The sequence below is a fragment of the Wyeomyia smithii genome, chromosome 1 (genome assembly GCF_029784165.1).
Source record: "Wyeomyia smithii strain HCP4-BCI-WySm-NY-G18 chromosome 1, ASM2978416v1, whole genome shotgun sequence".
In the NCBI taxonomy this organism is placed as follows: Eukaryota; Metazoa; Arthropoda; class Insecta; order Diptera; family Culicidae; genus Wyeomyia; species Wyeomyia smithii.
The window spans coordinates 53016132-53039371 of record NC_073694.1 but is presented as its reverse complement, the minus strand read 5'-3'; the positions used below and the strand labels follow the sequence as shown (position 1 = coordinate 53039371).

The 23240-nt window shown below is 39.8% G+C and overlaps 1 protein-coding gene across 6 annotated transcripts in view; it reads left to right on the top strand.

Annotated features, from left to right (window-relative positions):
* LOC129718628 (echinoderm microtubule-associated protein-like CG42247) overlaps window positions 1-23240 on the top strand; it is a 150000-nt gene that overhangs the window by 49527 nt on the left and 77233 nt on the right. For 5 of the 6 annotated variants that reach the window (XM_055669564.1, XM_055669566.1, XM_055669565.1 and 2 more), the window contains one exon: window positions 1152-2885. The exons of the other annotated variant lie outside the window; for it this stretch is intronic. In XM_055669564.1, coding sequence (XP_055525539.1) covers window positions 1152-2885 — 1734 coding nt within the window. The remainder of the gene's footprint in view (window positions 1-1151; window positions 2886-23240) is intronic. 6 annotated transcript variants of the gene reach the window in all.

Sequence of the window (23240 nt, the reverse complement as noted above, 5' to 3'; positions counted from 1 at the left end):
TTTTGTATAGATTTTAATAAAATATTGAAACGCGTTTCCCTGTCACATTGACTATTGAAACCAAATTGAAACTTTAAAACACTGCACAAATTATAGGTTATGAATAAAAAATAAGTACATTTTGCGCAATATTATTTACGTATCAGCAAAAGCCAATGCGATTAAAAAAAATCTCAGAGACTGCTGCGGATTTGTAAATATCGTAAATATAGTATAGCAAAATTTCCTTCTAACTTATCGAACTGTAAAATAGACTCAAGTAATATAAATTCATCACGCTAATATCAGTTCTTCAGAGTAAAAATACACACTGAGACACTTGAAAAATCGTGGATTTTGATAATGGGAATAACATCGCGATTTTTGTCTAACTCTATTTCTGATTGCTTTAGGCTCCAGGTCCACTGAATTATTATTTTTATACGTCGGAAGTGTCATATTTTGTAAGTGGAATAGAAAAGAAACTGGAACACTGACATGCATATTGTGAGTTTCGATTTTTGCTGCACCTCTGTACGAAATAAGTAAAAAAACCTCAGGCGAGATTGGTTCAGAAACAGGATACAAATTATTGAATTAAACGATTTTTTCTCTTACCTTGCTTTTGTGAACACTTGTCTTTTCTGAAGTAGTTAATTTTAAGGAAGAATTATTGTGCCAAACCGCTTGAAGCGCTGCCCTAAAACGCCGTTACACGTATTTCGCATTCTGTGCCTTGTACCGCAACCGAGATCCTGATTCATTCGCTGCGACATTGGCCTAACACACTTATTTTCGGTCTCCTCAAGCTATATGACACCACCAGTTTCAGTTAAAGTAAAATTAATACGCACCGCCGCCTATGTTCAACACTTGCTTTGATTAACAAATAATAAAGTATCAGTTCCAGTGCGTGCGAAGCATGAAATAGAATTAATTAATCTAGCCTAAAATGTTGTCGCATTGGTTTGTTACGGTGGCACGCATTAAAAATGGCTTCATCGCAATTGAGAACAACTTTCCTATGCTAAAACCCAGTAGCTGGTAATGGCCTTTCCACCTCTTTTTTCTCTTTCTCTCTCTCTCTGACCTGCTTCTTCCTATGCCTACTGTGAACCATTAAATAAAACTAAAACCCCCAAATCACGACAAACCGAACGAAATTCTACCAGAGCTCACCTTCGGAGACGGTCTCGAGCAGTGAGTACTACGAGGAGGACGACCGAGTAGGGGCCACTGAATACCAGGTGGCAGCACCAGAACCACCGCCATACGTTCCAATTCGTTCGTACAATGTCAACAAGTACTATCGTAACTTCGATGGAAACTTTGGCTATCGGGCTTCCTCAGTTGGACCAGCGAATCTCCATCAACCGGTAGATGCCACCCACGTCAATGGCGGACCTGCCCTGCCCTACCTAGCAGATTCGCGTGAGAACCATCGCGAGTGGCACGGTAGCACCAGCTATAGACCCCCTGATCAGCACCAGCTAAGGAGAGGCGAGTACCCCAACTATAGTAAGTTCCAAATGATGTCCAATGAAATCGGCGCAGACGCCGAACGAAACGCGAAAACGCCCCCCAACAACAACAGTTTCACTGGTGGTGGTGGTGGCGGCGATGATGGAGGCAATACCAACACAAGCGCACCACCCACTGGAGGGCCACCATCGATGGCTTCGGGAGAGAAAGGTCCGGCAAATCCAGTCAGTGGTTTACAAACATCTCCGAGAAACACACCGTACGGAGTCGCAGCTGCTACGAGTGGCAATACTGCAGGACCGACTTTGGCCCAGCAGCAACAACAACAGGCAAATAGCATCAATAATAACAGTAATACCAGTGGTCAGAAGGAGGCCAACGAAAGTGAACCAGTGCCACCCCCTGCCGCTGTACTTCCGCCAAAACCAAGACCGTTAATCAAGAGCAAGGGATCGGTGTCACCGTTACCGTTGAAGCGTATCGTGAGCAAGCCAACAACGCCCTTACGGGACAACAATGGTAATAACTTTGACGCTAGTCCATTGAGGGAGAACGACTCGCCTGGATCGGCAGCTGGGGATTCACCCCAGGGTAATGGGATTGGGATTCGAGGTCCCACGAATCCGACTCTTCCGACGCGTCCGCTTGGTGGTAGTATAAAACCTCGCAAAGGTGGCTGGAAGGCACGGATCGAAAGTGAAGCATTTCAAAACTTTTCACCGACAGACGACGAAGACAGTAGTCCGGGGGCTGTCGGACGTGGTGTGAATCCGGTGATAACGAGTAACGTGGTGGTGAATCGCAGTAAAATCGGCTCGAGTGGTGGTGGAGCAATCGGTGGTGGTGGCCGCGGTGGTTGGGGTGCAAACCAACGTCGTACAGCTGCAACCGGCAGTCCGGTATTGCAAAGTCCCTCCGGTGTTGGTGCTACTACTCCGTTGATACCGGGTTCAGGTGCGGCAGGAGTGCCGCTGCCGATGGACATTCCGAGTGAAAACTCTTCCTCTCAACTGCAAGCAACACCGGTTCATCCGGCTGTAAGTGGTACGGTTGCGCGAACTACGTCGCGCGCCGATTCCTTGGAAAACATTCCCGGTCCGTCCGGCTTATTGCCGCACAACCCGGGCGTACCCGGCACCATCGGGGGCAATCCGCAATCCAGATATTCAAACCTGTCGTTCTGGAAGGCAAGACGGGTGCTATTCTATCGGAATGGCGATCCCTTCTTTCCCGGGGTGGAGTTCCGCTTCAAACCCGGGCGTGACATTTGCACACTGGAGGCGCTGCTGGATAAAATCTCCGCCCGGATGGATCTGCCCCGAGGTGCCCGCTACATCTTCTCGATGGACGGCGACCGCAAGTACTCGCTGGATGAGCTGGAGGACGGTTCCAGCTACGTAGTGTCCTCGTTTAAAGTTTTCAAGGTAAGTACCCTAAAAGTGTGAAAATAGGTTGTTGTATTTTCGCATTCCACAGGACCACCCACGCAAACCAGTGGAGAATAATTTATTTATAAATCCTTTGCAAAGAGCAAAATTTAGCTAATGCCAGGCTAAATCGATGGCCACAAAACTAGAGAACAGAGAATCAAAAAAAAAAAAAAAAAAAACACACACGATTGAGAAAGAAAGAAAACACAATCGGGGCGGCTTTCTAGGTTATGACACGTTTATTTTTTTGTTCTTTCCTAACATTTCGTGTTGCGTGGGTTGGGGGGCAACTCGTGGGTAATTAGCAATGCAAATAGGGCAGACCAATCTTGTCGCCGTTCACGCCGTCGTCATCGACGTTGACGTCGACCGTCGTCCTTATTATGACTGGGTGTGTGTGAGTGTTTGTGAACTTGTGTGCAAGGGTTTTTTTCTTCGAAAGAAGAGTGAGGGTTAAAGACGCAAGCGCGATGTGAACTAAAATAAGGTTGACATTTACCGAAAGCCGCATCTTGGAATTTTTACCGTTCCACCGAATCTGATGCAGTTCTGATGGGTTATTCTCCTTAACAAAGCATTTTTTCACAGGGTTTAGGATGGGATCCACCTGTTGATAGCAAAGTACTCGTGACAAACACATTTTACTTATTATTAAACTGAATACCATGTGTTGCATAGAATCCCAAAGTTTGAGTACTCCCGATTACTTAGAAATTCAGTTTAAGTATCGTACGAAAACAATAAAAACAAAAAAAAAAACAATATCGCACGCTAGCCTGTGGGGCTAATAGCGGTCTCGATCAACTAGATTAGTTGAGAGAATTTCGTTATCGATATTGTTTTTGGCACATTTTGCATGTGTAGGATAAGTACAACGATACACCGTGCCTCAGTGCTTAGTGGAGAAAATTTCCAGCTCGGAAAGATCCTCGACCTGGTCGAGAATCGAACCCAATGTCACAACCGTGTGGAAGAGCTAGCCGATCGACATCGCTAACTACAGAGCCATGGGGACCACATGATGAAACCAACTCACATAATATATTTAAACTATTTTAAATCAGTTTTACCCAACGGATCACAAGTTGGAGCAACTTGACAGCCTTTTTACAACCTGAAAATTCTACAAATTATTACAATTAACGTTCTATTAATTGTAAATGTTTATTGGACATAGGCTGCCAGCCCGTTACTCCTTTTAAATCCGGATACAATGCAAATTTGCGTCTTAAGTACATTATTGATTACTTAGATACAATTTTAGTCTTCTTCGAATCACTTCTAGAGTCATATTCATAGAGATTACGATTAGCAGCTCAATGAACTAGTTCATAAATTTGTTTCATGGGTTCGTGCTGTGTGTAGTTTCTTATTCTCAAAGGAGGATCAAAGACTCTCCGACGACGAAGAGAAACCGGGCTTTTATTAAGGTTGAGTCGGTCGAATAGGTCTACGTACAATGCAGAACACCATATCTGCGATCTTATATCTGTTACTAATTACTTCAAGGTCTAGTAGAAAACAACGGTTTTCGTATTCTGGTCGTTCTCTATTCCATCAAAATTTTACGAATTAACAATGACCTGATTCCAGTCGTTGCTACTGTACGCCATACTTCAGTCGCCAAATCATACTCGCGAAATCGAGTTAGGTTCTGACAAGGCTGATATAAACTGCATAAGTTGCATGAAGGTCCGTAAACTTCCATCAGAATCGTCGAGTGAGAGCAACGAGTTGCATCGATTCCTTTACCATTCTATCGATATGATCGTTGAATATGAGAGATAGATCCATTGTCACACCCAGGTCTTGAAAAATGAAAGGTCCTAACATGTAGTCAAACAATATCGTTAGAACTCTTCTGGTGTACTATATGACAGAGCATTTACTAGCATTTATGCTAAGTCTATTTCCATCAACAAATCTCCCAAAATTATTTGGATCCTCTTCAAGCAGTTTGTAATTTTGAGTAATTATTGTTAATAGGAAAATTGTCATATCATCTGGGTAAATTGGTACTATAAGTTTAACAATATATTCATAACCATTACAAATAGCAATGGACCCAGGTGGCTACCCTGTGGGACAGCTGATTTTACATCAAAGGTGCTGGACGTTTTGTTGAATACATTGGCGTATTGCATTCTGTCCTGAAGATATGTCTCAAACCATCCCAACAACTTTCCTTTAATACTGAATATGAATGGGGCATGCAAAAAGCTATTTGATTCTTGCCGTCATTTGTTTCATTTATGAATGGACTACAATGTGGATGAAAATGAAGGAAATTAAAAGTGCATAGAAAAACATCAAAAACTATATTAAAAAAATCATCTCTGTTCATTCCAAATTTGTTAAAATTGTCTTCATTGTAGAATAACGCAATACAATTGTATACCAGATGTGCAGACTTATCTACAATACGCACAATTTTAGAACCCGTGTGCATTTTTTTTATGTGCAGATATTGGCAGTTTCTTCTATAGGTTTTGTGAATTTTTCTCTAAGATGTTACTCCTATTAATCAGATCTCGGATACTAATGTCTTAATCGTTTGGTGAAATTTTCCCTAAACTTTTGGTGTAATAATTGGCGTATCTTCCCAAATGAAACCAACGGCTATCAAACTACGAGCTCGCTTTCTGTTTCTGATGTTTTTTTTTTTTTTTCAAAGTTAAGTTGTGAGTAGTGCTCTGACCAATCCTTTTTTCTACCGAACACAAAAATATTAGTCATTCAATTTCATCTTATCCGTTTTGTGCGAGACTTCGTACACCGTTCGTCTCTCCGAGCTATCGCGTTCAATTTCGTTGTCAGATTGCAAAATAAAACGAACGGGCATTACGATCATCTCGTTTCCTCTCTAGTGTAGAATCCTCGCTCATCTGTTCGCACTACTGTATGACGATTTTTTTCGCATTTTTCTTTTGTTCAATATCCAATGATTTTTAGTTGCAATGAACGACCGGGAAAAAAATTATTGATCGGCAGTCGCTGTATGCTTCTGATGCGTATATTCTGTTACAGCGTTTTGGTGGCTGGAGACGCTTGTTTTTGTTGTTGTTGTTGTTAATGTTTAGCGATTATGGAAAAGTAAAGTGTTGAAATTGTTTGATTAATTCTTCATACATCTCTCGAAGCATCCATGGAAATCAAAGCATCGCGTTTGGACATGAGCAGTGTAGTTACATCTGCCAACGCGACTAGCACTTTATGTTGCGTAGCTCGCGTCGCGGCAGTGGTGTACTTTGTCCGAAGCTAATTTAGATTTTCGCATCGCTAAGTACAGGTCGGACTCGATTATATATAGTCTCCGATTTTTTCCCACTATATATAATCGAATTTTATATATAATCGAATCAGAGAAAAAATGTTTTTTATTCATTTTACATGAATGTTTTATTATTTTCGAATAAATAGGAAGAATTTTATTTTTGACTCATCCCCCTAAAAGTCAGCAAACACAATTCTTATAGAAATTATACATATATCTTGTAGTTTTTCCTGGTGTAATTGCTGTCAAATGGAAAGAAAAAGTTAGATCAGTATATATTGATTTGTCAACTCGTTTGTTTTTAATTTCTCAAATTTTTGAAAATTTTCAAATTATTTATTTAGTTCTGAATTTTTTAATTTCTTTATTTATTTTTGAAATTATTTTTATAAAGGTAATTTTGTTGAGGTATTTTAATTCCGTTTAATTTTCAAATTCTTCAAAAACATTTCAAAATTTTCAAATTATTTTTTATTTTTTTCTATTTTTTTCCCTTTATATCAAGCGTAACGTTTTTTCTGTCCATTGAGTCCGACCTGTATATCATCGGCCTAACAGATAGATACTTTTAAATTCGATAGTTATCAGGAGGCTAATTTTCAAGTCAATTTGTATGCGGGAAATTCTTTCTCGTTATACATTAATAGTGTTCTCCATACATTGTTGATGATCCTCTTCATGCAACAAACATCATTTTTGAAGTCCGCCTGCTTCGCCTTCACCTTGATCCGCTCCTGGGTACCAGAAACAACTAACAACTCACAACTAAAATTGAACTAGTTTCAACCATTCAATTTAGGTGGCCTCTAATGTTTCTGCTGATTTACAGAGAGAAGGTACGATCTACCTTTATTTAATTTTTTGCATCTAAAAAAACACAGTTTGTAAGACGGTTATCAACCAATACATCACAAAACTATCAACTCAATTGTAGAACGTGATTTGTCGGGGCATAAAGATGACATTTTCCGCTATTTATGCATAACGAATCAGAAAAAAATTGACTGAAAAATTAGCATACTGAGGGCATCTTCAGCGGTGGTCCAAATCGTTGTTTTGTTCTATTTTTTTGGAACAAACTCAAACTCACTGCTGCACCGGTGGTGTAAATTTTGTTTTATACCAGATCTAAAATGAAAAAAATTGAAACTGGTATACGTTGTGGTCTATTTTCGTCACTTTTTGGAACAAGAAATAGATCGTTCTAAAACCCTTTGAACGTAGCCAATAGGTGGGTAAAATGTCATATTTCAATTGAATACCTCATTTTTGGCTATTTCCATATAAGCATTTTGCGAGTGTTGGGGAATAAACAAAACAAAGATTTTTTATGACAACTCACAATTCATTTTTGTGGCTTTTCTGAAGCAGAATATGAACAGGTTTGTCGTTTTTGGCTTCAAGGAAACCGACCAGCAAAAGGGGGAATTCTGAAAGACCACAACCGTCGCTTTAATTGTATTGGGACTAGAGGAGAACTTAAGAGGCCAGAAAAATGTTCCTCGAAGACACTGATCTGAAAACGTTCAAAATGCTGGGGAGACATTGCGCATTTCGTTTCGAGCAACTCGAACAAAACTAAATGATCGCTGGGGGCCTCATGTTTCGTTTTTCGTATTTTTCGACATTGCGGGTTAGATGAGCCGCAGGACAAATGACAATGACTGATCCTTTTAACCTTGAAGCATAACTGGCAGTAAGTGACCTACTTGAAAATAGCGAAAATCGTTCGAATCGAGCTGCGCAATGCCACCCAATATCCTCAAAACCCAAACCAAGTTTGAAGAACTGCAAGATTTTAAAAGATTGATGAGACGAAAACGGAAGATGAACATCTATTCGATCAAATATTTTTCGCTATTCTCCTTGTAACAGAAATTTTAGATCATACCAATCCATCCTGAGAAATGTCACTGACGCTCGGGTCAAACCTTCAAATCCATAAAGTCTTGTGGATAGGAAGTGTCTTGCCAAAGAATTCGTTTAATGTGCGTAAAAATTATCGAATTTCCGTTTGTTAACTATTGAGTCTTTTTTATTATAACAAGTCTCATTGACTGATAGCATGGGGTATTGAATTGTTGACAGTGTGACAGATGTCAGCGGTTTAAAACAACAAGATATACAACACCGGTGCGGAGAACGAAGAGTTGGTCTATATTAGCTGGTTCTATTCAGGTTTCGCTGATGTAAATCTAGTATAAAGTTGTTTCAAAAATAGACCACCGCTGAAAATGTCCTGATAACGATGGATATAAAAAGTATAGAGTATATATCGGCCTATCTGTTGGGCCAATGATATAAGCGAAGCAAGAATCTGAATAAGTTTCGAAAAAATATAAATTACAGCCGTGCGCAACGCAACATATGGTATAATGCTAGCCGCGTTGGCAGAAGTAAAAACACTACTTGTGCCTGTCGGCGCTTTGCGACGTAGAACTACGACGGACTTTAGCATTTCGCATGAAGAAATATTTAAACTATACTTCCACCTCATTTGTCCTCAAGCAATAATCGCTAAACATTAACAACAACAACAAACTTCTCCACAAAAAAATAACGTGCATCTGTAAGCAGTGCCCCAATCCCATCCGATACAGCGAAAAAAGCATTCATCGACCGTTTTTTGACCGTCCAGACAGCCAGTCAAGAACCAGTCAAGAACGAGAGAAACGAAAATAAAACACGCCACATGCTGCCGATCATACTCTAGTTTGCTCCGTTCAACATACATTGTAAATGATCGAGCGAGAGAGTTTTAAAATCGGCTTCTCCGAAACTGCGGTCGCTATCGTTAGAAAAAAAATCGTCACACGAGAGAAAGAGAAAAACTTTTTTTCGTTCGACCGATCGTTTCTGCCGTTCAAATCAAACGAAAAAAGCATGTGCATTCATCGCAGTCACAATCAAATTTCGATCCTTTCTCAAGCACTGGTTGTGAGAGGCTCCGACTTTTTCACAACTTCTTACAGTTAATAATAAAATAAATAAATTTCATTTCGTGTTAGTATCCAGCGGAGCCGGACCGATCGAGCTCTCACAAACGCATCAATATAACACGTATCGTGTCGTGTTACGGTTTGGTTGGAAGATAATCAAATTGCAGTTGTTGCGTGTTGCGTATTGCCTATGTGCGACTGGGTGAACATTCTGTTCGTGCTGACATTGACTAGTGGCAGACATGAGTATGAAGTTCGAAATTCTGCTGTGATATCAAACTATAACTGTCTTTCTCTAAAACTTTACGTCCTTTTTAGTGTTGTGAAGTTTCTAAAACGGATTCAGTTTCAGTTAGAAAATAAAAAGATATTACTACTATTACGAATTGAAGTATGGCACCAAGCTCGAAAAAGTAGAAGCAAACCTTAGCTTAGTAAAATTGTAAAAATGAAGCTTACCTATAAAAAGTTTTATTTCGATGAAAAATATGTACATAAAAACCACTGAGTTCATATTCATGTCTCACATTTAACTTATATTTATCTGAAGAAACATGGAAAGAGGGTATTTTATGTACTATTAACTTTTGTTTGCTAAGTTTGCGTGGGTTGCAAAATCGTCGCGGCGATTAGACTATCATACAGAATCTTTCAACCTTACTTTTAGAAAAATAGTGGTGCCACAGACAAACAGACGAACCATTCCATATAAAATTCTAAAAAAATGTTAGTAGAGATGCCAATGTTCCAATTTGAACTAGATTCTTCCAGGTTTTTTTTCGAGTAATCCAGTTGAACAGTTCAATCACAAAATCATCCAGTTTTTGTAAGTTTTTCCAGTTTCATCCAGATTTTTTATCAGCTCAAGTTTCCATTGTTTTTGTCTATTTTGGAAATATTTTTTAAAATAAAAATTGTATCTTGTTGCATCTCAAAAAGTTCTTTAAGAGGAAGTGAATAAGGACTTCACTCATTTTTTTTTCTTTCATTTCTCTGCTCGCACGACTTCAGCCAAATTGATAGCAACATGATCCTGGACCGAGACAACTACATATTAAGTGATTGGTTCCTTGTCATATCTGTGGTATATAATCTCCATTTGCAAAATTGATTAATTTAATTAAATTTAAAGAAAACCCATCTGAAGCAAAATCTTAAGCGAACGAATGAGCTTTTTTAGATAAGCTTTTTTTCCTTAAGAGTGCTCTTTTTGGAATATTCCGAAGAGTTTTAGACAGTGTAAATGTCTATCTAAGAACCTAATTTGGTAAAAATCAGAGATTACCGTTTTATAAATCGTTTTTTGTTTCTAAAGTTTTTTTTTCAAAAACTATTTTCAAGTAATTTTTTTCAGTCCTTTTCAAATGTTAGTCCAGAAAATATTTTGAAATAGATTGAATTCTAAGAGAGTGCTGCCAACTACTCAGTCGAACTGGTGCGAAATCCTTCAATATTAAATTCTAGGTTGCTAAGAGTAAGGTTGCAAGGCTTACCGCAAAATCCGCACTATGAAGTAGTTAAAACGCACCAAATCCGCGAGAAACGTAAAATCCGCAAAAAAAGAAAATCCGCGCCGACGGTAACAACCTTGTTATTAGCAGAACGTGCCAAAAAGGCCTATTAGGTTACAATTGCAATTCTCATTCAGTTATCACATAAATGCGTCATGCTCAGACCGCGTACGATATCAACAAACAAGTGACAAGAGAGAAAGTGGGTCGAAAATGCAATTTTTGCGTTACGTAATTTGTGGACAGACTCAAGGTAAAGTCCTCACTCACTCGTACAGGTAGTGGCAACAATTAAACACTACACACACAGACACACAATAGAGGCTCAGTAGGAATGGGCTATAGTGACAAAAGTATCGATACTTTGGTATCGCGATTTTTCAATAAACTTCAATAGCAGTTATCAGAATATCGGTTGAAAGAGTATTGATACTCGATACTTCGACAGTATCGATATCAGACTTACATTTTTTTCAAAAAATTGCAAATATTCACGACTCAACAAAAATCTGCACACAAACTCTAAAAATCTGCGTTTTGCAGACACCTGATATCGCTGGAGAGAGGCAGCTGATGGTAAAAATAAAAATCTAGCGATACTGCAAGTATCGTTTCGAAAGTATCGATACCGGTGATCATCTCTCGCGGTGAGTATCGATGCCAAAATATTCGATACCGCGATTCCTAGTAACGATACCGTTGGTATCGATGCTGGAATCGCCCATCCCTAAGGCTCAGCATATTGCGTTACTTTGGTGTTGGTCGCGCGTCATGAGTTGAGTTGTTCGAAGCGTCGTAAACGGATTGGTGCTTGAGCATCCGTCTATTTGGTGACTCTTTTGTGATACTTAGTATCTAGTTGCGATTACGACACACCAATGGCACTTTTTAGCGCCCCGGAATCATTTAATTTATGTAGTTCTTATTTTTCTTCAACTCGCCAAAACATTGCAAATAGTGATAGTTGGGTTCATTAAGCAGACAATGTGTGCAGCAGGGAAAGCGAAAAATAAGCGAACTGGAAATATGATACAGATTTGGAAAAACATTTCGCATCCCGATGAGGCAGTTATTTCTAAACAATCTCGTTTTCAAAATATTTGAAATTACATGCAGGACTACAGCCAATATAGCTCTCTGAATTCGTTATATGACAAATAATTTCAGAATCTGCCAATTCTTGTTTAAATCGTGCAGACCTCCAGTTCCAAGTATATTCGTATTTGCAGTTTTTTAAAGATGGAACTATGCTGAGCGCGCTGTCACGAATGCAACCGTCTATCTGGAAGTTATGATGACACATTTGGACACGATTTTTTTCCACATTATCCGTAACTGGTCGTTCATAAACAAACGCCCACTTGTTGTTACCTTCACCCGTCAAAAGTGTCCCGTATTGTTAGATTACTGAAGAGTGTCGAGAAGAGGGCCTAAATCTTTAAGTCGTACAGGATACCATCGAAAGCTTTTCCATTTCGCATATCTTCATTTCGCTGATATGAAGAAAAATTTTATACCTGATAAATGCAACCATTTATTTAATAATCATTTTTGTAATTTTAGGTTTTTAGCGTTACGTAGTTTGTGTACGATGCCTAATGGCAAGCGACAACAAATGATAATTTTAAACAATTTTGACAAATGGGCACTTTTACACTTTTCTACATAGATGCTCATGATAACAGACTGATGAATATGTGAAATGTTCCTTCATCTCAGATACGCTCTCACAAAATCAACGAAAGTTACGCGGAGAAAAAAAGCTGATTTTTTCGCCTTAACGTAAGCGAATTTTGACGACATTGACCGACGCCAGCACAATGACGCATACAGTGTAACGGTTTCCAATCTAACACAACATCTTGATGCACGCAAATAACGCACCAACTCACAGCATACCGTTATGATCAGTCGTAGGTAGCAAGCTATTATTAGCAAAGCGTTGGATTCATAGTTTTTGCTTGAAACCAAAATAGTACCCGCTAAAATTTAAATCAGCGTAAATCAGCATTAGAAAACTCGTGATTTAAACAAAAATATCACTGTCCTTTGTTTTTTAAATGGAGAATAAACCTACTGGAAATTATTCAAATGACAGTAGATACATCGGCGAACTGCCATTTAATGGTTTCTAGTAAACTTTCATTTTTCATTTGAAAATCTGAAAATGACGTTACAGATTTTTTTTAAAATCACATTTTACTCAGAAAACGCATCTTTTTTTCAAAATGGAATACACAAACCAGTTTTACAACCCAATCAACCATTTCGACATCTGACTAAAAACGCCCCAAAATCAAACCCTCATTTGTTTAATTCGTGATATCCAAAATCAATCTTTATTAGTTGCTAATGACCTTCTTCTTCCGAATTGACTTCTACCGGGGTTTCGTTCTGCATAACCTTGCCAGATAGGCTAATTAATTACAGTCGGAACTCGGACACGCTAATAAATTGGAAAGCAATTTCTCGTGGAAGTTTTATTCGTTGCTTCCGTTGCTACCTTCGCATGGGTGCAGCAGTCCAGTGAATAGAAGAGACTGAAATGGATAATCAATCATTTCCTTGGACTATTTTTTCGCTCTCCTGTGGCAATTTAATTTCAATCTAATAGTCTTAGTTTGCTAAGCCGGCAGGGGCAGTGTCCATTTTCAAGGTGTGGTTCCCACGATGGACTCAATTTGGCTGATTAGCATAATGATCATCTTACATGCAGCTCAAAACGATACTCACAAACGGCAATACTTATTTTTTATGAGTATAATACGGATGATGATTGTGCAGGATTTGTGTTTTTCACTGACGCAAAATTTGAATGAGAACAAGGGCGAAGGAACCGCTGCTTCGATGCGGGTGCCATGTTTAATTTACTTTCAATACACCTGAATCGTGCCTTTCACTTTCATAATTTTTTCCTCTCCACCTTGTGCCCCCTGTTGTTAGTGTTAGTTTTTGTGTTATGTAGTACCCGAATACTGTTGCGTAGATGAAGGAGAAAAAAGAGCAGTTCCTCGATGTTCTTTATGAAGGTGACAACGTCAGCGGTGGCCACAGAAACTCTTGGAGTTTGCGTGCGCAGAATAACCGATCGGTGGTTGAAAATCTTACGAGGAAAAACGTGTGACGCGAAAAATGTGACACTGTCCGTCCTAACACAGTAAGCAGTCTAGTTAGCAACAATTGAGAGTTTTTAGGCCATCTAAGATACCGGTGTGTTTATTATTGCGCTGTAAAGTGTTCTTCAACGAGTGTGACCCAGTGTTAAAATGGTGGCGATTTGAGATTTCGAGCAGTTTGATGCATCACACAGATTACCTCGATGCGGATTGAGGTTCGAGTGAAAGTAAGTTTCAGTGTTTTCGATTATTACTGGTGTCCAATTTGCTGTATTTTGTCAATTCTACTGCTGCAAAACAAATCTTACTGCAGTACTGAATATCCGTGCCACTCGAGCGAAGAAACGCAACCAAATTCCACAAGATACAAATTGCGTCCAATTTTCATAATTCACCCTCTATTAGCATTCCCGTACTGATCCAGTGGTCGATATTAGCTCCGACAAACGGCATCACAGTCCACCGGAGCAACATTGACCCCGTTTGCTAATTGTATACAAAAGTCCACTGGAGGCAAAATCAACAACAAACCCTAGCCTACTGTGTGTCTAACACACACGGAGAATTCCATCGACTAGCAGGCAGTCTTTTCCATTCATTTCTGCACCTGCGGACCCCACAAACGACGTCCTTGAGGTGTTCTATTAACACAGGTGAAAATTAACCCTCTTTCCTTTCCTTCACGCTAAACCGTCCACGCTATGCCTTATCTAGCCCTCCACATCACCCCTCTTGAGTTCGAACTCGACATCAACGTCCACTCTAGTGACCTTCTTTCAACCGGGCAGCAAGAGTTAGCCCCTTTTTTCGCAGGTGGACTTCACTTTCGTTCAAGCAACGTCAAAAATTCCTTATTCTTGCATTGATTTTCCGCGAACGAAACTCCAAAATGGGGTGAGGGGCACGACTGACCAACTGACCAGAAGAGTTCCGTCGGCAATCTTCGGTTTTTTGGTTCGCTCTCTGAGAAAAATAAACCGCTCTCACAAACCTTAAAAGAAAACTCTGCGTTTATTCTCTTGCGAGCGTGTGCTTGTAGTGGTGTCATCGACAGTAAACTGGAAAAACTTCCCCTCCACTTGGATGACTGACGTTTTTCACGACTATAAACACAACCACAGCTGAGTTCGGGTGCGCCTTGACCAATCCGGGTTTCGAGTGGAGTAAACAAGTTCAGACCTGACGCAAAGACGGCACTCGACAAGTGGCATCCTTCCGTTTGTCGCCGCGCGCTTTGCGATGTTACTGAGTGTCAGTCTAGTCCGGATCCAGAAGCCGCACCCGATTGAGGGGAGAGAAATAAAAAAATGGAGTCCATCATCATGGCATCCCATGCGATGCGAGAACGGTTTCGCACCGCGTAGATGGTGCAGAATCAGACCGGAGTCAATTTGGTGATTGAACTATCAGCTATCCTAAATCGTAAGGATATTCTCTAAAGTCTTTATAAATGTATCATGTGTTGAATAATTATACTGCCATGAAATGTTCGTTATATGGTAAAACAATTTATATTTCGACAGATATAATCCCAATAAAACATTTCGTTGATTAATTGCTTTTGAAGCTGCTATTAGGCATATTTCGGCTAAATTGAAGCATAATAAGAAACATAAATCATTAGCATAGTTCACTCCCCTATTTCTCATTTTTCGGAGAGACGTAAAAATGACCCCGTAATGAAAGGCAATTATTTATTGTTCACATTAATTGAGCGTGTGATCGATTTTTTTTTCACACAGCAAACTATATCATTCAATTTTAGACTCAGTTTACTCATTTCTATAATTTCATATAAAGTGAATTGTGTATGAAATGAATTACATAACCACATACATAAGACATATATAACACTCGAGAAGAAATTTGATGGGTTTATCGGCTTAATCAGTTAAGCCGATAAACCCATCAAACTAACCGTTTCAGTCGTCATATAAACAAACTCGAGAAGAAATCTCCCAAAAAAGTTGGTACAATATGAACTACACTAAAGTCACCGCGTAAAAAGCGATCTTAGTGTACTCGAATGGTACCAACCTCTGAAAATAATCACTGTTTGAGTAGTTTATGGAGGTTGTGTATCTGTGCAGCCCTACATTTGTCTCGTTCCCACTCAAAACATGCAGCATTGGTTTTGTAAACAACTTCTTGACAGTTTCTTAAGAGATTTTGTTGAGGGCTCGAGTGAAGCCGGGATGAAGAAAATACATTCCGTTCATTTTCGTCGAGTAGTTCAAACTGGAGTTGCTAACGGGTGATGTGGGACAGAGAGAACCAAAAAAAATCGCCAGTGTTACGTATGTCTAAGTATGTGACATAACTGTAACAATCGCGGAAAAGTAAGTTTTTGTTTTGTTTTGTTTTACCAGAAAATGTTTAAAAACAATAAACTGGTGAAGCTGACTGATAATTCGAAAAAGAAGAACCAAATAAACAAGATACTTAAATGATGCATAGAAATTCAGTAACATTAAATATGATTACTAGAGTAGAAAATATATTCATCCCATCATTTGACTTTCGCCGAGAAAATTACGATGCTATTAATACGGCACTGCGCGCGGTGTTAAGAAGAATTCAATTATTCACTATAACTACGTAGCTGTGCTGTGTTAGCTAAGAAGATCTCTTCTGAGCTATGAACGAGGATGTTGTGAAAGCTATCCGAATTTTGAAGCAGTCCTATCGTTTAGCCCTGACGACATTCTGGCTGTCTTTGTGAAGAGCTATCACAAGGTTGTCAAGCTCTACTGGCATCTATTCTCAACAGTCAACAATTCCTTCGCAGCTGAAAGGCCTACCAAGGAAACGTTGGAGGTTCTTATGAACACCCACTTTCCTGGATCGACAGAGACCGAAGAATTGAATAGTGATGGGTCGCGGCGGGACAATTCGAGACATATGGCGTCTCGGGAGTCCATCCTGCTGGCATGTCGACTGTTCACGGAAGCTTCAATAGGTTGGGCTCTAAGCTCATGCGACCCTATGAAGTCTCCAGGCCCAGGCGGCATACTACCCATCTTTCTACAAAAATCGGCCACAGCTATCAAGTCCGAACTCATGAACCTCTGTAGAGCCAGCTTTATCCTGGGCCATATTCTGGATAACTGGCTGAAGGTGAAGGTAGTGTTTATCCCCAAAGTTGGAAGAAAGGACAAAACTCTACCTAAGACTTTCAGACCCATAAGTCTGACTTCATCACTTCTCAAGTTGATGGAGAAACTAATGGATAAATATATCCGTGATGAGTTTCTTAAAGACTCCCCGCTGCATGGGAACCAACATGCCTATCAAAGCGGCAAGTCTACAGAAACTGGTCTTCACAGCTTAGTGACGTTTATTGAAAAGTCCCTAAATTATCAGGAGACGGCGCTATGTGCCTTTCTTGATATTGAAGGGGCCTTCGATAACACGTCCTTTGCATCAATTGATACCACTCTCTTCAATAAGAAAATCGACCACACTTCAAGGAGCTAGATACACGCAATGCTCTTTAGCAGAGTGATCACAGCAACCTTGGGAGATTCGTCTGTAACAATGTCGGTGATCAAGGGATGCCCGCAAGGAGGATTTCTCTCGCTCTTGTTATGGTCACTAGTTGTCGACGCACTTCTCAATAAGCTTTCACAGCTTGGTTACGACGTCATTGGATACGCTGATGACATCGTCAGAGGTAAACACGGCGCAACTCTGTCGAGCCGAATGCAAGCTGCAAGTGTCACCTATGCTGCTCTTGTGTGGTGGCCTAAGGTGAACGAAGTGACTGCGCAAGCCGAACTCAAAAAAGTTCAAAGACTTGCATGTCTTTCGGTTACCAGCGCTATGCGAACAACTCCAACTGCAGCCATGGAAGCTATGCTCTGCCTACTGCCTTCATGTGGAAAACGAAGCAGAGCTTGGCGCTCTAAGGTTGCAAAGGAGGAAAACTATACTTGAAGGGAACCAAGTCGGCCACCTTCGCATACTTAGGGTGTTCAAACTAACTCCGCTATTAACTATAGCCTCCGACTGGATGGACGCTAGGACCAACATGGATATTCCGTATAGAGTTATGGAAACAAACCGCTCTATGTGGAACAACCTTCCACCTGGCATCGTCGGTTTTTATACGGATGGCTCGAAAATGGGATCCCTAGCGGGATCTGGTAAATACGGACCCGGTATCGGGGAAACGTTTTCCCTGGGCAAATGGCCCACCGTTTTTCAAGCAGAGGTATATGCCATATATATCTGCACAAAAATATGTCTGAAACGCAACTACAGACATGCGAAAATCGGTATATTCTTGGACATTCAAGCAGCAGTTCTAGTATACTTGAGTCCGTCAAATGCGCTTCCAAACTTGTTTTGGAATGCATTGAAACTCTACGGGAACTCTCCCGGCAGAACTCAGTTTTTCTGTTTTGGGTGCCCGGACATTCCGGAGTCGAGGGTAGCATCCCAATGGTACAGGTGCATTGTTGTAGACAAGCTAAACAGTTTATCTATCCGAACCCTGGAACCGCCAGAACGTTACTTAGTCTAAATCGAAGTGAACTACGGATAATCACGGGACTCCTTACCGGGCACTGTCCCGCTTCTTATCATTTAAAGAAAATCTGTGTAGTTTTGAACGACACCTGCCAATTCTGCAAATCTGAACCAGAGAGTTCAGAGCATTTGCTTTGCTCTTGCGGAGCTCTTGCTTCCTCTAGGTACAATTTCTCAGGAAGATACCTTTTAACTCCATACCAAGTATGGAGCTCTAATCCCAAGCAGGACATTAGTTTCATCAACTATGTTGTACCTAATTGGGGTACAGGTTTACAACAAAACAGTTCTACTCCATCAATGAGTACGAGCAATCCGTAACCTGTCCACAGCAATCGGGGCCCGCACAAAAGACAATCAGCAAGAATGTCGCAGTGGCATTTCAGTACCCAGTGCCCTTCAGGCATACAGAGAAAAAAAAATAAGACCGAGGTTCCGGGAAAGGGTGTGGCTTCGGCACTTCGGGACCTCCATGGGAAGTATCGCGCCGTCTTTCAACAAGACGGTGCACCGACTCACACGGCGAATATAGTCCAAGTGTGGTGTCGGTAGAATTTGACTGATTTTATCGATAAGACTTTGTGGCCCCCCAGCTCCCCGGTCTTAATCCCCTGGACTTTTATGTATAGTGTATGTACATGGTGTATTTGTATCTACGTGTGCGCAGAAATGCCAGTAAGCTGAGTACGTCGTAATCATGCTGGTTCCGTAGCAGCTACGGAGTACCTCAAGGTAGCGTTTTAGGACCTCTACTATTCACGTTATTCAATAATAACACTGTGCTACAGCGATTTGGAACTTCTGAAGTGACCTAGCGTAGGTTGTAGGTCTTGTTGAGTGTAACATTCGCTCATACTAGAAATTTTCCAAACACCTCCAAAATCTGAAGTTATGGTCAAAATACGGTTTTTTGGACCTCAGTTGGACAGATCGATTGTATCCGTTAGTGTCCACTGTGCTTGGGAAGAGAGGTAGTGATTGGCTGCGCGGTATGATTTAGACAATCGATAGTAATTACCAACTTTTCAATAGTGTATCTCAAACAATAGTTTGTTTTTGTTACATAAATTTAACCGTAAAAGAATTTCTTATCGATTGATGCCAAAACCTCGAAAACCTGATTATAAATGACTGAAAAATAAGCGTTCCAAAACCTGACCACTTTTCCCTGGTTTACGCTTCATTAGTGTGGCGCAAAAAACCAAATACGCTACCACTAGAACAAAGTTCAACGACTTGCGTGCATTGTTATGATAGCCCCCCGTCCCCCATTCAAAAACTTCGAATGCAATCCTCAATCTGCTTTCGTTAAACGAATACGTGCAACTAGAAGCAGAGAAAAATGTTCTGAGACTCAAAATAACAAAAACTATCTTGTCAGGTGATCTTGTCGGTCATCTGACTATACGGAACTTTTCCAAAAGAGAGCCAGTGATAAGTATAAAGACTAGATGGCGCCTCAAGATAATTATGACATTACCTACAAGGAATGCGAAACGTCACGTACATACTGGAAACTCGGAGTTCTCGGAGTTCCAAACGTTCGCCTAGGGTTTACAGATGTTTCACAGCAATCTTTCTCAGGCAGCGTTGATAGCACTCAGACTCACAAATATACATTCAAGATTGTCTGGGAATGTTCTCATATGTATTGCGACAGCTTTGTCAAACGTAATCTCAGGTAATTTGTGGAAGACCAAAACGTGATGACCAATTAGTTGGCTGTCAAAAAGTGTCACCAATCAAAAAAGTGAGGTCTCCTAACATTTGCTGTTCAGCTGTGGTTCAAAAGCACAAAGAGCTTTGGTCGTTGAATCTTGAAAAGGTGAAGCCAATCTTCATAAACCATATTTTACCTTATTGGGAGTATGTCGATGCGGGTGCCTGATCACTTCCCTATAGTGATCATTGTATTTGCAAAGAGATACGTATAGTATTTTTTTTCCTGTATGAACTTCCTCATTGCGACCAGAATCGTTGATCTATTGTGAGATATGCCCGGGTGTCTGCTGTATCTCGCATTTCTATTATTAGCAATACCGCTATTGAGAAATGGTATGCTTATTATTATTTTATCAGTGCTAGTGTGTAATGTGATTTTATTCTTCCTTTTATACATTTACTGTTCTACTATACCGATCCTCGTTCCTCCTGTCAAACATCACCAATTATAATTCCCTGAAGAATTTAATAGGTGCTAGGGGAAATTGGAGAATAGCAGCCCAAGACCGAGTGACATGGCGACGTATTCTGGATTCGGTATTGGATCGATAATCGGTCTGTCGCCCTAAAAGTGAAGTAAAGTAAAGCAGTAAGCTTGAGTAAGGGTTGATTTTCTTTCTAGGACATTTCTATCCTACAGAAAAAATTATAACCAATTTTAGGCATGATTTAAGATTATTGACTATTGAAACTTCGGATTTTTTTAGCTTCTCTTACTTAACAACAAACGTGCTCAGAAAGAAATAGAGCATGTCTATGTCAATTTTTCTGCTCATAGCAGTATTTTTTATTTTGTTTTTGCATGTTCAGATCAGTTAAAAATGGCGTTGAAACAAATAATGTAATACAAGCGCATTATAAGCTCTATGAACTGCAAAAAGTTCACAGTAAACAATTTTGAAAGCGAAAATATCCCGGTATCGACTGTGTTTAATTTCCTGCAAACCTCAACAACAGTTCGTCAGGAAGGTAGTGTAGGGAATGGACAAAAAGAACTTCACAAACGTTCCTGAATAACCATTCGACCCTATTTGTACCCAATATATGCAACCCAACGAATGTCCCCCATTGTTGTTCATTCCAAGATTTCTTTGGAATTTTAGGTTCTATAGTGTACAAAAATAACTGGAAAGCAACGAACTGCAAACAGTTGATTGACACAATCAAAAGATGCTTTTGTTTCGGCATGACGAAGAAGCTTCGTTGGAAAATCGGCAACGGACCTTTCTCAAATTTTTTTGACAGCAGTAGAATGAAATTTTCAGCATTTCAGTTGTCACGAATTAGAAAAATATGTTTTGAGCTGTCACCCGTTAGGTCTTTTCTGGCCATTGAGCAAGTGTTTCGGAACTCGATTTCGGATCATTTTCTGTTTCAATTTAAAAGTGCGTTTTCAGTATCTTTGAGTTTTTCAATTAGGAATATTTTTTTATTCGACCCTTTTCCTTTTTTTAGAATCATTGTTCAGTGAATGTGAGCTAAATTTAGGATCACTATTTTGATTTTTTTAACTTTTATATACGGTCTAATGAGATCTAAATATAGGCTTTGTCAGTATTCAGACGCGTTTTGTTGCGATTCATTGTTGTTTCGGAGCGGTTTTTCTATCATTTTCCAGCAGTTTTCGAGTTCAATTTATGATCTTTTTCTATTTTAGTCTTTTGTAGGAGAAATTACGGGCTGATTTGCTATCCTTTTTGTTTGAACCATTTCTTACGTTTACATGCGTTTTGCGGCCCCCTTTGCGAAGCGTAATACGAGGCTGCATTTTTAGTCTCATATCGTCGTTATCTTGGTCCTTATACGCAGAAGAGTTCAAAATCCGCCTAGATCAGTCTCGCGGCCTTCTTGTATGTCGCGAACCCTTGGTTAGGAACCATTGGTTCAGACCATTTCTAGTCTTTCTTTAGTAGCATTCTTCGTGGATCTTAAATTTGAGACTTCAGACGCGTTTTTGTGAGCTTCGGCGCAATACGGGTTTTCTATTTTGGACTTTTCTGACCTCTAAGAATATTTTTAGCCGATTCTGAGCTCATTTTGCGAACATTTTCCATATTGTTTCTTTTTTGCCTTAAGGTACGTTTTATAGGCATATCTGAGCCCATTTTGAATCACTTTTCCTTTTTTCAGACTTCTGGTCTACGCAGTTTAATATGACTGCAGTTCCAGCTGAAGATGAGTGAATATTTGTGGTTAAGGTTGCCTATAATAACACTGGTCGACAAAAAAAAAGTTGCCCCAAAGCTCAAACTGGAAAAATGAAAGATTATAGCTATTCAACCATTTCTGTGTACTTTGATGCCCCTAGCTATTTCAGTTACACGACAAAAGCTCCCACCCACTCCAACCCGACCGTTAACCGTGCGCCTCCTTTCACTGTTGAATCGGTGAAGACGCTAGGTTAATTATACGACAGCCTTGTAAGTTGTAGGGAACGAGCTTAGGGGAAATTTGGGTCTAGAGCTCGATAGTAATATTATAGAGAAAAACTTTCTCATACGAGGTTGTTACATATGATAAGGCGGTTATTTTTATATTATCATAAATTAGAGTGACAAAATTTTTCTATCAGATCAAATATCTAGCTTCCTTATCTTAGTAGATAGGAGCCTCTCAATAGTTACGTAACTGTAAAATGCACGAAAATTCGACATGAAGGATCTTGTTTCAGCATCTTAAAAATATTTCGTCAGCAAGCTGACTACGGACCATTCTTATATGCTCAATTTTTTTTCGATTTGCACGAACTTCAGAGTTTTTATTCCAGTTTTTCTAGAAGAACGGCCTGAATTGATTCCTCGGGCTTGTGATTTATACCAGCTTGACAGCATTAGCAGTAAATCAGTAATGTGTATATAGCATTTGATTACTAAGAATTGCATTTGAATCAGTAACCAATTGATTAGCTGTTCGTCCAAAGTAAAGCTATAATCCTATTTCGAATGATAAAGATTTAGGTCAGTGTGCTGAACCTCAAATTACGGATGTTGAATTAATAAAGTATGGAGAACGAATAGTCGACATTTTTGAAAATTAAAACAGTTCATAATTGATATGCGAAGCGGATGTTAACTAGAAATCTGGAGTATACTTATTTTAACAAGGCGCCGCCGCCATTATCGCCGCCGATGTTTTACGACCGTTCATAATTTACTTAGTGTCAGCACGAAAACAACCACAGAAAGTACGTTTTTTTATGGATGGCGTGCCGCAAACGGTTCTCGTTTTCAATTTTCATCGGGTAGTTTGTCCTTTTT